The following is a 16,142-nucleotide window of genomic DNA, read 5'->3' on the forward strand; positions in this document are numbered from 1 at the left end:
CTACTGTATACTGTATCCTTGTTCTTCTTGTGTGTAGCAATTATTCTGTCCTCTCACTCTTAATTATAAACATCTGTTAAGACATTTCAACCACACCACTTGTTTTAAACTTTTTTATACAGTAATTTCAGCATTCCTTGCAAACCGCTTGATTTTATGACAAATTAAACAGTATATAAATCTTACAAGGTTAAAATAAGAGAAAAATATTAAAGAGCAAAGCAGGTGCCTTTGCTGTACTCTTTTTGGCACTCGCTAGAAACATTTTTCTTCAGGCAAGCCTATCCAGACATGCAGAACTATGGCATGTGTTTTCATCTGCTCTTTTGCTTATCCTTGATTTTAACCATCATTATTTTTTTCTGAATGTTCTAAATAGCTGCTTTCAACGGATAATTGGCGGCTTTTCCTGACAAAGGCACGTAACTGATAATTTTATTTTCCCTTTTCTTCTTCGAGGTTTCATTACAATCAAGCGGCGTATAAATCTTGCGAAACACACACACACATTTTAAAAGCCAACCGTGGCTTGCCTTGCCTTCAGCCTGCTGGGATATATGGGATATATGGTGGGTTTCAGGCGTCGAAAAGAAAGTTGCTCGAGTCTCCCTCAGGGCACCCTTCGCGCGTGCGCGGCGCACACACACACACAGAGAGAGAGAGAGAGAGAGAGATACACGCGCAGGCATTTAAAAAAACCCTTCAAGGAAAGGAGGCGGACGGTTAATAACGGCGGCGGCGGCGCGCCTTGGCGAAGCCCGCCAATTTTATTTTTTTTATTCTCTCCTTCGCGCGCGCGCGCTTCTTTCTGCCTTGTGTGTCCATGAGCGCGCACGTGAGGTGGGAGGGGAAGCGGGAGGGCGGGAGCGCGCGAGCTCTAACGGACTGAGGGGAGCGCGAGAGACAGCGAAGGAGGGAGCCTGCGCGCGCGAGCGAGAGAGAAAGGCGAGAAGGGGCGGGCAGGCCGGCGTTGAGGGAAGCTGCCGCCGCCGCCGCCGCCGCCGCCGCCGCCGCTCTTTTTCTCCTGCTCCTCCTCCTCCTTCCTCCTCTTTCGCTTCTGTTCCTCCGCCGCTGCCGCCGGGCATGCGAGGCGATGGCCGCGGGCGGCGCGTGGAGCTTTGAGGAGCGGACCTACCGCCGCTTCCTGGAGCTTTTCCTGGGCGAGTTCCGCGGACCCTTCGGCGCCGAGCCGTCGCCCCCGTCCGGCGGCGGGGCAGAAGGCGACGCGGGGCGGGAAGCCCAGGAAGCCGTCGAAGTCGAGGAAGAAGAAGCCGTGAGGGGAGGCGAAGAAGAAGAAGGTGGTGGTGAAGAAGGAGGGGACGAGGAACCGCCGCCTGAGGAAGAGGGAGGAGGCGAAGAAGAAGCCGACGAGGCGCTGGACGAAGGCGACGATGCTGCTGCCGCTGGCGACGACGAAGACGAGGAGGGAACCGGCGGCGACGGAGACAGCCGCGTCGGGGAAGCGCAGCCCGAGGAGGAGCTGCCCCCGGCTGTGGCCCCGGCGGCGGCAGTGCCCGCTTCGCAGCCGCAGCCTCCCGCCCGGCCGGCCACCCCGCCGCCTCCGCCGCTGCCCTCGCTGCCCCGGCCGCTCTCGGAGCACATCACCGAGGAGGAGGTGGAGGGCGAGTGCCTGGACCTCTGCCTGCAGCAGCTCTACAAGTAGTGAGTAGGAAGGGAAAGGGGTGGGGGGGATGAGAGAGAGGTCAGCCCCCCCAGCAGAACAGTCATCCTGGGGGGAACGGTGGCTGCCCTGCATATCGCCCCCTGCAACCTCCGAAAAGCATAGCCGTGCTAGGAGAAAGGGATGTTTCCATACCTATTGACAAACCCCCGAAATGCATAACCTTCATAGGAGAAACTGCTGTTGCTGGACCTATAACCTCCTCAGCGCCCCCCCCCCAAAAGCATATCCTAGCAGAAATAGATGTAGAAATAGCAGAAATTCTAGCAGAAATAGATGTTTCTATACCTATTAACACTCCTTGACCCCTGAAAAGCATAACCATTCTAGGAGAAACTGTTGTTACTATACCTATAAACGCCACCCCCCACCCCGAAAGGGAAACAGAACCATCCTAAGGGAAATTGTTGCTGTAGATATTATACCCCCACCCCGCAAAAAGCATAACTATTCTTGGGGAAATTGTTGTTAGTCCATCTACTACCACTCCCAAAAAAGTAACCACCCTAGGATTAGTACCATAATCATTGGTGACAATTGCTATTAATATTAACAATTCCTAGGATAGTTTTGTGTGTGTGTTGTAATACGTATAGTAACAGTTTTACCTATGATGGTTATGTACAGTTTTCTCTCCCCCGCCCCCACCAAAAAAGAAATCAGACCTTGAGTTCCCAATAATGCAATTTGAAACAGATGGGTTAAAAAGATAATAGAAATCATATAGTGTTTATTTCCAGGCAACGTGTCTTGGCATAATAAACTGTAGCTAAATGGAATTATTAAAGCCCCTGAACTTATTATCATTATTATCACTACCATAATTGTTAGCATTATCAGTGTTGCCACTCACGTGTTGTTATTATAGTTTTAGGTTGGGACCCACTGCAAAATAATAATATTAATAATCCCTCACAAAACATAGCTATCCTAGGAAATAATATTACTATATTCATTACAAAAAACTAAAATGAAAATATAACCATCCTTGGAGAAATTGTTGTTCCTATTCTTATTGTGCATATAAACTCCATATGAACAGACCCAGATCCTGTGATTATGACCTGAGGCACACTTTCATCCGCTTCCTCCACGAGAGGTCCGACAGTGGAACAGTCTCCCTCTGGAGGTGGTGGAATCTCCTTCATTGGAGGTTTTAAAGCAGAGGTTGGATTCCTGCATTGCAGGGGGTTGGTCTAAATGGCCCTTGGGTCTCTTCCAACTCTGCAGTTCCATAATTCTATGAATATGAGAAAAGGCCTTTTCTGTAGTGGCTCCCTGTTTGTGGAATGCCTTCTTCAGGAAGTCTTGCCTGGCACCTTCCTTACATATCTTTGGGCACTAGGTGAAAATTGTTTCCTTTAACTACGCCTTTCGCTGATTAACATTCTATGTCCTTTTAAAAGTGTTTGTGAGAAAGGGGCTAATGGTTTTTTTTTGTTTTAATGAGAATGAATGAATAATACATTATTACAACCCTATAAAAGATATCCCGGGGGAAATATTACCATTATTGATGATAATTATCATAATTTATTCTAGGGTGGTTGTGTGCATTTTGTAAAAGTTCCCATGCTAAAACTAGCATAAATAAAATAATAAGTATTGATAGTTATGGTGGTGGTGATGTTTATCAAAGCTGTCACCCCACTACGTACTTTATTACAGTTGTTGTATGGAATGCATTGCAAGCAAAGACATGCATAATCATAAGAGAAAGTATTGCTATTGTCATGGTTACTGTTTGTCATCCACACCTTCTTATCATTATACTATATTATATACTGCTTATTATTGCCGAGTACAAAAAAAAGAACCACCACAGGGCAAATCAGTTGATGTATTTACTGAATGTTGATTTTGCAAGATAGAAATGTGAGCTTACATAATAAAATAACAATGGTATTATTATTCCCCGTACCTTATTTAGTATGATTTTCAGAGTATGTTTATGTTTTAAGAATAAAACACATAGCCGCCATAAAACAATGAAAGATCAAATGTTATCCAACACACAATAAAAGGTCAACCCTGGATTAAGTGACACAGGTCAGCCACAGACTAGGTGAGTGAATCATAAAAGGTTCCTACCCTCTAGTCCTAGAAATGTATCTTCTTGGAAGGCACATTCTGCTTTTCCCAGTTCAGCTGTGAAGTAGGTGGACTTATGAGGGAAACAGTACTTTTGAGCATGTATTCAAGATCCCCAGGGGCACTTCCTTGGAAGGTGCACCAAGCCCCATGCTCAGCTTGATGACAAGGAGGAGTGCTCTTGAGCACGTGCAGAGAGCCCCAGGATCTTCTCTTTGGAAGAGATGCTACCCTCTTACCACCTCGGCTCTGGATTGCAGATTAAACCCCTGACCAGAAGTATATTCAGGGCCGGCTCTAGGTAGACCCCCGGTGGTGCAGTGAACCAGGGCGCTGGGCCGGCAGGCTGGGCGCCGCGCGGCAAAGCCGCGTGCAAACCGTGCTAAACCCTGCAAGGGTGGGGGCGCTGGAGCGATCTCCGCCCCTCTGCACCAGGGCACGCGACCTGCTCGAGACGGCCCTGAGTATATTGGTTGTCCTCCTGCCTGCTCTCCAGAATGTTCTTTCTTATATCCATTGACCCCTTTTCCAGCTAATCCCAGGAATATGCAGATAAGGAAAAAGATGCCCCAGGAATGCTGAATCTTTCTTCCAACTCCAGGTTCTTGTTTGATAAAATGGAGAGTGTGTGTGCCCCCAAATATGTGCAGAATGTGTCATTTCCCTCAGCCTACTCTACTTTCTCCTCCTCCCACGTCCTTTTCTTCTGTCTCTGGGATTAGAGAACAAGACTTTTGTGTCAAAGAGGGTGACTTTGAGATCTGACAAACGCTCATTTTAGAAACTAGGGGCTGAATTCTGGGGGTCCTGCTGAGCTTAATTTGAGCTAGAAACCAATCGCAATATTTTGTTTTTGAGAGGTGCCAGGGCAGCATGGCATATGTCTAATGAAAAACAAGAAGAGGGTGAATCCATGTGTGCAGGGTGTAATTTCTCTCCCCTCCATTTTCCCCTCCTAGAACAGTCTTTCCCAACCTGGTGCCCCTGGTTGAAGAAGGCTGCTCTAGGGTTGGAGAACAAAACTTTTGTATTCCAGGCCATCATGAGTCCTTGCAACCATTTCTTTTAGAAATCAAGGGCTTAGAGTTCCTGCTGGGCTGAACCTTGAAATATGTTTTACTTCCCCTTCATCCATTTTCACCCCACTGGAATTTTGATTTTAAGGGGCAGCATTGTCTCTGCTTGGCTGTGGAACTTAGGAGTGTAGAGTGTTGTTCCCATCCTCTTAATATGCCTCTGAGATTAAAGGACAAGGGTTGTATGTCAGAGATAAAATTGCAGGCAGGTTTGGTCCCCAGCTTCTTTTTTCAGAAACTGGAATGTAGCTCAGAGACCCTATAGGTTTAATTTAAATTGGAGCTCAGGCCCATAATCATTTTGTCCCCATCCCCTCACTGGAAGATCACACCTCAGTTTGAGAATATGCAAATGACTGTCCAAAAAAAGAGTGCCACTGTGCATGTGCTGAGTGAACATATCTTTCTCTAACCCATCACATACAAGATCAGTCATCCTTCTTATTGCACATGGACATTTGCGGTTCAACCTTGCCTGGAATTATGTCATGTGCGTGTATGGGGGGTGGGGGTGGGGGTGGGGAGGCTGTCCTTACTCTGCCCTTACTCTTCCACCTGCCTTATTTCAGACTATTCTGTTGCCTATTTTTATTTTGTTAAATCACTAATAAATGGATTCTTAGAGAAACATAAACAAAAGTTAATTAATTGTGACTAAGAAAGGATATTCTGGCTAAGTTCAAAGATGCTTTGTTTTTTTACTACCGGTATGTCACCTATTCTTCGGCCATGCATTGGCAATGAAAAGAGGTTCCTGGGTTTGGCTTGTAGGTTTTGAGCTGATCGCAGGTGAGCTTTGAGTTGAAGTGGGACGGACAATTGTTGGGAAACTGAAGGAGGCTTGTTTAAAAATATAAAGGGGGGAGTTGGCATCAGTAACTGGGGAGGAAGGTTATATTTCAGGGAGCGAGGTAGGAGAGCGCATGGTGTGCATTGTAAATGAAAGGCTGGTGGCAGCAAACATTTAAGTGGAGGCTTCTAAGAGAATTGAGAGAATGATTGGGTCTCAAGCTGACTCTTAGCAGAAGGGCTACAGAAGGCTAGGCAAGGGAGTTAAGCAAAACGGGGCGACATTAAGGGCCAAACAGTTGTGTGATTGGATCTCTTAACTTCCTTCCTTTAACAGGTTAGGGTGCTCCAAATGCTGTGAGACAAATTGGTTTAACCCCTTCCAGCATGCCATTTCCAAATATAAATCTCCTTCAAACCTCTCTTAGATTTGTGTGAGGTATGAAGAAGCTAAATAGTGGGACCGATAGAATGTGAAGGAATGCTTTGCTGCAGGAAGGTTTATGATCAGGTGGCTAGACTGCTAGAAAGAGTTATGCAACAGAAGATGTAGGGGGCCTTATGTGGGTGGGTGGTTGATTTGATGAGTCATCCTGAGGGTGAGAAATTTGGGAATGAAGAACTTGGAGTGGGATTGTGTCCTACAGTGAGAGTGCCCTGGATATTTCCCTCACTTCTAACTCTCCTGCTGCCTCCATTCTTAAAGGATGGGTAGATAAGGGTAAAACATAAATTTTGGCTGTGTTGTGGAGGGAAGATGCCTCATGCCTCTTGTAGAATAGGAATGAGTATTTTAGCAGCTGATTGTTAATAGGTAACGGGATAGGGGATGTGGAGAAAGAAGCAATATATTTATCAGCTTGAAAGCACTGTGAGCAGAAGTCTTCAGGATAAGCTATTCCAAGCCTTAGGGGTATTTGCATTGCTGGTCACAGTAGCTAGGAATGCTTCATATACTGGGCTGTACAGGATTGTTCTCTGGGTATGCTTTGTGAAAGATTTAGAGCACAAAGCAGGAGGCAGATGGGATCTATTCCCAGCATGAAAAGCCTGTACTGTAGACTAAAACCTTAAGATCAGTTACCCATGCTTTGTGCTGTGCTTCTGCTTTAGCTCTGTAGGCTGGAAGTAAGAATGGTTGTTAGTGGCCTTTTCTTCCAAAGAAACCTTTTAAGACTGATAACTGTTGCAGGAGACAAATGAACCTGTGAAAATATGCACAGCACGCAGGGGAGCTTTGTTACTGAGCTGATAATTGTAATAAAAGGTGTTACTCTGTTGCCAAAGAAGGGAAAAGGAAATTTTACAATTACGCAGTCCATTTGTATTCACTTGTGACCTCTGAAATAATAGGCAGCAGAACTGGAACTTTAGAATAAAATGCTTGTTTTTTTGCACATATGCATATCTACCTCTCCCCAAACTGCTTTGTAGAAAAAGTATTGTTTTCCCCCAGTCAGTATGGTAGCAGTTTAGTGACATGAGATCACATTGTCAAAATTACTTTTTTTGTTTTAAAGGTTTCTTGTTACCTTGGTCCTTAAAATTTTCATTTTGTGCAACCACTGGCAAAACCTGGTGAATGAAATAACAAATGCAAACGTTGCACACTGTGTCTCTCCAATATATTCAAATTTATTTCAGATATTTCTTTAAGGGTTTTAAAATAAGGTGCATCTTAATTTTTGCAAAAGGAATACAGAACCTCTGCTCTGTTTTATAAAATGTAGGTAGTTTTATAAAAAGGTAGTTTTACTTCTAAACTATCAGTATGTCATAATTTTAGTCCTCTGGAGAGGTGCTGCTCATTTCCATTAATTTTCCAGTTCTTGCAAATCCTGTTTCTGAATTTCATTTATGCTATCCACGTTTTATATACAGTAGTTATAGTTCCAGATGTGCTTTTTGTGCTAATCAGGCCACATCTGGAGTACTCTGTCCAGTTCTGGCTATCACATGAGTGTGTTGAGGGAAATTGGGCTGGTGAGGTGGTCTGGAAACAAAGTCCTTTGAGAAACACTAGAGGGAAAACTCAGCAATCACCAGAGGATTGGAGAAGATCAGTCTACATCCCAATCCCAAAGAAGCGCAGTGCCAAAGAATGCTCCAACTACCACACAATTGCGCTCATTTCACACGCTAGGAAGGTTATGCTTAAAATTCTACAAGGCAGGCTTCTTACCCAAAACTCAACAATTTATAGGCACCTTTATGACCATTGAAGGATCCACTTAGCAAATTACCTCAAGTCATTAAAAGGTAAAGGTAAAGGGGCCCCTGACCATCAGGTCCAGTCGTGTCCGACTCTGGGGTTGCGGCGCTCATCTCACTCTATAGGCCGAGGGAGCCAGCGTTTGTCCGCAGACAGCTTCTGGGTCATGTGGCCAGCATGACAAAGCTGCTTCTGGCGAACCAGAGCAGCACACGGAAATGCCGTTTACCTTCCCGCCGGAGCGGTCCCTATTTATCTACTTGCACTTTGATGTGCTTTCGAACTGCTAGGTGGGCAGGAGCTGGGACCGAGGAACAGGAGCTCACCCCATTGCAGGGATTCGAACCGCCGACCTTCTGATCAGCAAGCCCTAGACTCTGTGGTTTAACCCACAGCGCCACCTGGGTCCCACCTCAAGTCATTAGATAATCCCAAACATCGCTGGGCATTCTCCAGGGCCCGTTTTAACGCCCTCCCCTCAGCTTTATTAGTTGGTAGATACAACAAGACTCCAATTGACCAAAGACTATGCCCCTGTGATGACAATGAGATCGAATCCATCGGGCATGTCCTTTTATATTGCCAATTATACCGTGATACGAGGAAAGAGCTGATCGAACCGCTCCTAGTGAAACAGCCCGGCCGATAAGAGGAAGCCTACACCAGACACCTTTTAGCTGACAAAGACATAGAGACTACCAGGATTGTAGCAAAATTTTGCTGTAGCGACAAGAATAAGACATGCCGTGATGACAGCAACAACCAGTGACAGATAACCTAGTTGATGTATCGTAGGATTATCACAGGAGCGTCGACAGGTGGCTGAGATTCATATATCAAACTTTTATAAAATTTTAAAATTTGTAACATTTTAACTGCAATTTTACTATGTAGATACCCATTTTATGAACTGAACTGTATAATTCTCTCGCTGGTCTTTGACTGTATTAAAGATTTATTATTACAAGGCAGGCTTAGGCAGTGTGTGGACCGAGAACTCCCGGAAGTGCAAGATGGTTTTCGAAGGGACAGAGGAACCAGAGACCAAATAGCAAACATGCACTGGATTATGGAGAAAGCTAGAGAGTTCCAGAAAAACATCTACTTCTGCTTCATTGACTATGCAAAAGCCTTTGACTTTGTCGACCACAGCAAACTATGGCAAGTTCTTAAAGAAATGGGAGTGCCTGATCACCTCATCTGTCTCCTGAGAAATCTCTATGTGGGACAAGAAGCTACAGTTAGAACTGGATATGGAACAACTGATTGGTTCAAAATTGGGAAAGGAGTACGACAAGGTTGTATATTGTCTCCCTGCTTATTTAACTTATATGCAGAATTCATCATGTGAAAGGCTGGACTAGATGAATCCCAAACCGGAATTAAGATTGCCGGAAGAAATATCAACAACCTCAGATTTGCAGATGACACAACCTTAATGGCAGAAAGCGAGGAGGAATTAAAGAACCTTTTAATGAGGGTGAAAGAGGAGAGCGCAAAATATGGTCTGAAGCTCAACATAAAAAAAAACCAAGATCATGGCCACTGGTCCCATCACCTCCTGGCATTTGACCCTTGGGCCTGAGGTTTGCTGCCCTTGACTTGCCAGAATATAGTATAGAAGAAAGTGCTACCAACATCAACAGTGTGTTTTTCATGGGCTGCCTAGACTTCCTTCTTTAAAAACAAACAAACAAATGAATGAATAATTGTCACTCTGCTCATCCCTGAAACATTCTGCACACTTTCTAGATTCTACTGTCAACAAAAGCAACAGAACCTTAAGGACACATTTTAGTTCAATAAATCTACATATCATTGTGCCCTCTCCCAGAGATCAAGGCATTGAGAAAACAGATGTGTGCTTTGAAGTAAGACCTCAATTGGATGATATGTCAAGATGTTCTGTCCTTAGATTATAATTTCCTTGTGGGCTGAATTTATCTCCCATAGTGCCCACTTGTTGTCTGACTTCCTGTCCATAGTCCTAAATAAACACCTGTGTGAGATGTGTCTTGAAAAAATAATAATAGTTCTGCATGTCAATTGCACCTTGCCTGTTTGAACAGTAGATCCGATTCTTTTCCAGTCTTTTCCAACTTTTTGACAAAAAAACAAACAAACTGCTAAATGTATGATAAGAGCAGTTGCTTTGCCTCTGCCTACTTAATGAAACAAATGTAAAAATCCTTAGTAACTGGTCAAAAGTATTGTTGCTGTGCTCTCTTCACATCATTACAAAGCAAAATGCATGAACACAGTTTTTAATAGGACACTTCATAGGGAAGCAAACAGTGTTATACAATGATAGATGTAGAAGAGAGCTGCCCTTCAGTATTTCAGTAATTACTATTGAAGCTGAACAGGTTAGCTAGATTGCATAGTCACCCTGCTTATATTTGTACTTAATGGAAAACATAGCTGCAGGCAACTAATGACTGAATTGGTCAATATTTTCAGGCTCTGACTATGTTCATCAGTTTTGAAAGCTGCATGCACTTAGCTTCAATAGCTTATAGATCCTAGCCAACTCTGATTACAGTAGTGAAATTCTGAATTAAAAGAAATGCAGGCTGTAATTCTGTACACACTTACCTGGGAGTAAATCCCTTTGAACAGTGTGGCTTTCTTCTGGGTAGATATGTATAGGATTTATTTATTATGGGTTCCCCCCCCTTGCATTTATATTCTGCCTGTTCTTCAATCATGGAGCCCAATATGGTATACATGTAATTCCCATTTGGTCACCCATAAAGGCACTGACCATTCCTAGGCTTTCAGAAACCTATTGGGGTTAAAGTATTACTTTGACTTGTTGAGTTGTTCCAGTGGCATCCTGTTTCACTTGGACTGTGTCTTCTGCTGATGGGAGGGTTGTTTTATACATTGTACTAGTGAATAAGTGAGACTAAACCCAGATATGTTATCTGGTGGAATGCTTCATTGTATTGAAAGGATAAGATAAATCATGTCAACTAATTATCTGCAAAAATTATAGTTGAAGATGTTCCAGGGGCTAATATGAAAAATCTGTTTTAAAATTCTGACAGACATTTATATACTGTAGATGGGTTGTTGATGCATAAGAGGTGGTCTCAATCTGCTACAATGTATGACCTCAGTTGGAGAAGATTAGGCAGAGAAGTATGTACAGGTTTAAATGCAGCTGCCCAGTAGGAGCATAATCTGTGGGTTGACTAAGCATTGAGTCGGAAGAGATTGAGAAGCAACATTATACAAGTGCAGCCTTCTGCTTTCCTTTTGACAAAATATTGAACCTCCTCAAATTGCTGCTTACAGATCACTAACTGGTTAAACGGGAAGCTAAAAGAATGGGTGGCTTTCATAATGGAGAGAGTTACTGGAGGAGGAGAGTTGTATAGCAGTGGATTACAAAGTTTGCTTGGCATATAACATCATTACCCCACTTCCTCACAGTATAAATTCTGAAATTAACTTGATACTTGCCATATAAGTGCTAATATTGCTGCTTGTTCCTATAGCTGAAGGGATGTAGAAAATGTAGTATTACTTGAAGGACTTGCAGTTGAAGCTGTTATGTAGCCCAGCTATGAATAACTTAAGATTCAGATTTCATATACTCTAATTAATAAACCCTGCTTTTCCCTGTTCCGCCCCCTTTTCCAGCCACTTCCAGGTTGCCATGATGTGCATGGTTGCACACATATCAAACACGTGTAAATCAGTCATTACCTGTACCTCCAGAAACGTTAGAGGAATGGATATTTGAAAATTGTTACTGGGGTTAAGGGCCCTCTCTTTGACTCAACCACTCCTTAGTGTTTTCATTTACCTTTGTCTCTTCCCCTCCCAAGAGCATGTTAGCTCCATGAGACCCTGATTTGCTCTGTTTTAGAGCTGTAACATTTTTTCTGGCATTTCTCTCTCTGCTTCCCTCCCCCACAAATGTTCTTAGCAGTTAACTATTATAGAAATTTATTTTTCTTCCCAGTTATTAGATGCACCTGGTATTTAACCCATAATCTGCATTTAACCTATTTCTAAGGGTGTGTAGTGGAGGGGCTTCCTAAGGTGGCACGAATTTCTTACTGAGGGCCTTCTGGTGGTTCCCTCACTGTGAGAAACAAAGTTACAGGGAACCAGGCAGAGGGCCTTCTCGCCTAGTGGCGCCCGCCCTGTGGAACGCCCTCCCATCAGATGTCAAAGAAATAAATAACTATCAGACTTTTAGAAGACATCTGAAGGCAGCCCTGTTTAGGGAAGCTTATAATATTTGATGAATCATTGTATTTTAATATTCTGCTGGAAGCCGCCCAGAGTGTGGCTAGGGAAACCCAGCCAGATGGGCGGGGTATAAATATGTTGTTGTTGTTGTTGTTGTTGTTGTTGTTGTTATTATTATTATTATTACTACTACTACTATTACTACTAACAAGCTACACATGTATACAGTGGGCCAGAGTTGCTGAATGGTCCTCTCTCTATGTATTGTGGCTTAGGTGCTGGAGACTTGTTTTTTTAACAAAAAGTTTCTGGCCTTTTTTCTTCCCACAGTCGTTTGCCATGGATCTGCAAAACATATTGTGACCCCATAATAGTTTTAGGACTCCTTTCAGTTGTGTGAAGTTATAAACTGAAGACTTTAGTCCCTTCAGAATCTTGTCAGACGATACCACTTCAGCCACTGTCTCTCTCCCCAGGCCACACACCTCACCAGCTCTACTTTGCACCTTCCTTGAGTGTTTTTGCCTTGGTGGAATATGTCCTTGAACTTTGATAATGCCTCTACTTGCCTGAATGAAGGATAGGAATGTGTGTGTGTCTAAAATGAGCTTATGGTGTGAAAGTAAATTTTACATTCATTGTTTGGCCTAGTTTGGCCTCTGGCTCCAACCACAACAGACACATGACCCTTGAAATTTCTATATCCCTATGATAAATAGATTTGATAAGCTAAATTATGGTGCTGGAGGAGACTCTTGAGAGTCCCATGGACTGCAAGAAGATCAAACCTATCCATTCTTAAGGAAATCAGCCCTGAGTGCTCCCTGGAAGGACAGATCGTGAAGCTGAGGCTCCAATACTTTGGCCACCTCATGAGAAGAGAAGAATCCTTGGAAAAGACCCTGATGTTGGGAAAGATTGAGGGCACTAGGAGAAGGGGACGACAGAGGACAAGATGGTTGGACAGTGTTCTCGAAGCTACGAACATGAGTTTGACCAAACTACGGGAGGCAGTGCAAGACAGGAGTGCCTGGCGTGCTATGGTCCATGGGGTCACGCAGAGTCGGACACGACTAAACGACTAAACAACAACAACAACAAGCTAAAACCAAACTAAGCATAAATTCTAGATCGCTTCTTTTTATATTAGTTTCAAAGTTTACAAGACTGATGTGAGTTGTTTGCTAGTTGACTGGCTAGAGTCTCAATTTAGGGAGACCAGCTAGGGTCAGTAGCTTTGCATGCTACCTAGAGATGTTGTTTCTGTAGGAAAATTGATGCACCTGAAGTTAATTTTCTAACCAATGTGTTTTTTCCAGTTTATAGGCAACATCCATTAATACTGTTTATTGGGGGAAGTTTTGTATGCCTGTAGCACTCCCCAGGTAACTAAATGAGTCTCTGAATGCTTTCTGTAGGAGGACCTTAAACAGATGGATAAACCAGAAGGCCAAAAAGAAAAGGTCTTTAAAAAAATATGAATAAATAAATCTGGGTTACTGAAGGAAATGATTTAGAACTGTTCATTCAGGTCCAATAGAAGACTTAGAGGCCCCAGTAAAAGAAAATGGCCCTGAGACTTGGAGGAAAGCAACAGCTTTGGCAGATTATCGTCTGGCGCAGCTTGTGAGCAGAATGTCCCAAATGCTTTGCCAGCAATAGAAGCAAACACAAAACCTTTCAGTGGTGTAAACAGGAGCACTGCTAGCTCAGAAATGAGCTATTGTCCAAGAGGTGGTGAATTAGCCACTGCTTGAATAATAAGACTTTTTTTCTCTAAGGAAAGAAAATGGGATGCTGTTTTAAAATTGGGATGCAGATCTGCATGGCCCTCTGTTGAAGGAAATAAAAGCAATTGAAAAGAAAGAAAGAAAGAAAGAAAGAAAGAAAGAAAGAAAGAAAGAAAGAAAGAAAGAAAGGAGATGGGACTGTAGTTGAAGAGGGGACATCTAAAGATGGTGGCATTCTGGACTTGTTTGAGAGCCAAGGGTGATGGTTTAGGGAGGAAAGGAGATTGGGATAGACGTAAAAGCATATGGGAGAAAGTAGCTGGAGACGGGCGGTAGATTAGAACAGGAGGCAAGTGGAAAAGGGAAGACCCTAGGGGTAGAGGCAATAGGAAGGGGAAGCAGGAGAGTCCCCCTGTGTTTGTGACATGTAGGGAAAGACAACTTCCTAAACTCATGCCTCAGCAACACATCATATATCTCCTGTGTATGATAGGGTAAAAAAAAAAGTTAACAGTAAAAAGTCGAAGCATCCATGTAACAAAGATGAATTGGGAGTGAAAGTTTTACTGTTGAAAGGGAAACAACTTAATGTTCAGAAAAGAGGAGCCAAAAAACAACAGCAAGAGATGACAAAAAGATACTGGCATGTAGAAAATGTCATTTTTACAGAAATGGAGGAAAGTAATGGAAAACCTAAAGGAGTGGGGATTGCTTTAGAATATCAATCCAAACTACTGTACTATTAAGATTAAAGGAAAGCCTCAATCTCAGAACTTGCAAACACATAAGGTTTTGTGTGACTCTCTTATCTTTAGTTACAGGTTGAGAAAAGCTGGAATTTGATAGACTTTGGTGTAGACAGTTGTGATGGTCTCAGGCATCCCCAAACTTCGGCCCTCCAGATGTTTTGGACTACAGTTCCCATCATCCCTGACCTCTGGTCCTGTTAGCTAGGGATCATGGGAGTTGTAGGCCAAAACATCTGGAGGGCCGCAGTTTGGGGATGCCTGGACCAGCTATTCACTTCCATCTGAATGGTTTTCATTGGAAGAATCAACCACAAGGCAGAAATGGGAGTGAAGATAAAACACAATGACACTTTTAGAAGAATAGTAATTACATAAGTAATTATATGGTGCTGGAGGAGACTCTTGAGAGTCCCATGGACTGCAAGAAGATCAAACCTATCCATTCTTAAGAAAATCAGTCCTGAGTGCTCCCTGGAAGGACAGATCGTGAAGCTGAGGCTCCAATACTTTGGCCACCTCATGAGAAGAGAAGAATCCTTGGAAAAGACCCTGATGTTGGGAAAGATTGAGGGCACTAGGAGAAGGGGATGACAGAGGACAAGATGGTTGGACAGTGTTCTCGAAGCTACGAACATGAGTTTGACCAAACTGCGGGAGGCAGTGCAAGACAGGAGTGCCTGGCGTGCTATGGTCCATGGGGTCACGAAGAGTCGGACACGACTAAACGACTAAACAACAACAAATTACATAAGTGGTAGAAAAGTAACATCTTTTATGAATGGAACATGTTCTTAGAATGTTGGAGAATGTTCCTGGAGAGACAAAGCATCCATTTCATATGTCCTCATTTTGCTCTTCAAACTAAGCACTTTGCAGTTTGGGTGTGGAAAAAGCTTTCCAGCTCTAGTAGTAACAGCATCTTTTCTGTAGCAAATTAGATTATCCAGACTGGGGCTATTTCCTTTAACTTGATACTGCAATACCAAAAGCACCAATTAACACTGTGAGGAGATGCTGGGAGTGAGAAATGAAACTGACAAGGATCTTTACTGCTTGAAATAGATTAGCACAGAAATGTTTTGGTTTGGCCAGACTGTTACAGCTAGAATGTTATTAACAAATCTTATTAGGTTATGCCAAAAGCTTGTAAAGCTAAGGTTAATGAAAACCAGCATTATATATTCTTTTAGTTTTCATCCTTTGAAGACACAGGCTCTGTTGTCTTCTGTAGTAGAACTTTGGGGCAAAAGTTCAATACTGTGGGTGTTCTAGAGTTTGGTACGTGTGCGTGCACACACACACACACACACACAGAGAGAGAGAGAGAATCCTGTTGATGATGGCTTTTGTAAGTACTGTATTATTGTTGACTATTATTTGCCTGTGTCTTCCACAGATATGACCTATTCAGTTTCTAGAGCTTCTGGGAATGTATTTTCAGTTTACCCAATACTATGTTATGGCATATACTTTGCAATGTAAGTGTTATGTTATTTGGGAAGTTCAGATTCACTGGAAGTTCTGCCGTTCGTAAAGCTTCATAGTATGAAGCAGATCTAAGATTGCGGAACTCTAGATGCTGTTCCCAGTTCAGAGATAACTATGCTT

The 16,142-nt window shown here is 43.2% G+C and overlaps 1 protein-coding gene across 1 annotated transcript in view; it reads left to right on the forward strand.

Annotated features, from left to right (window-relative positions):
* Nucleotides 1–876: 876 nt before the first annotated feature.
* PPM1E (protein phosphatase, Mg2+/Mn2+ dependent 1E) overlaps nt 877–16,142 on the forward strand; it is an 86,632-nt gene continuing 71,366 nt past the window's right edge. Inside the window, exon 1 of the mRNA XM_035139826.2 lies at nt 877–1,662. Within this exon, the coding sequence (XP_034995717.2) occupies nt 1,094–1,662 (569 nt within the window). The 5' untranslated portion in view covers nt 877–1,093. The remainder of the gene's footprint in view (nt 1,663–16,142) is intronic.

This window comes from Zootoca vivipara, chromosome 15 (assembly GCF_963506605.1).
Source record: "Zootoca vivipara chromosome 15, rZooViv1.1, whole genome shotgun sequence".
Lineage (NCBI taxonomy): Eukaryota > Metazoa > Chordata > Lepidosauria > Squamata > Lacertidae > Zootoca > Zootoca vivipara.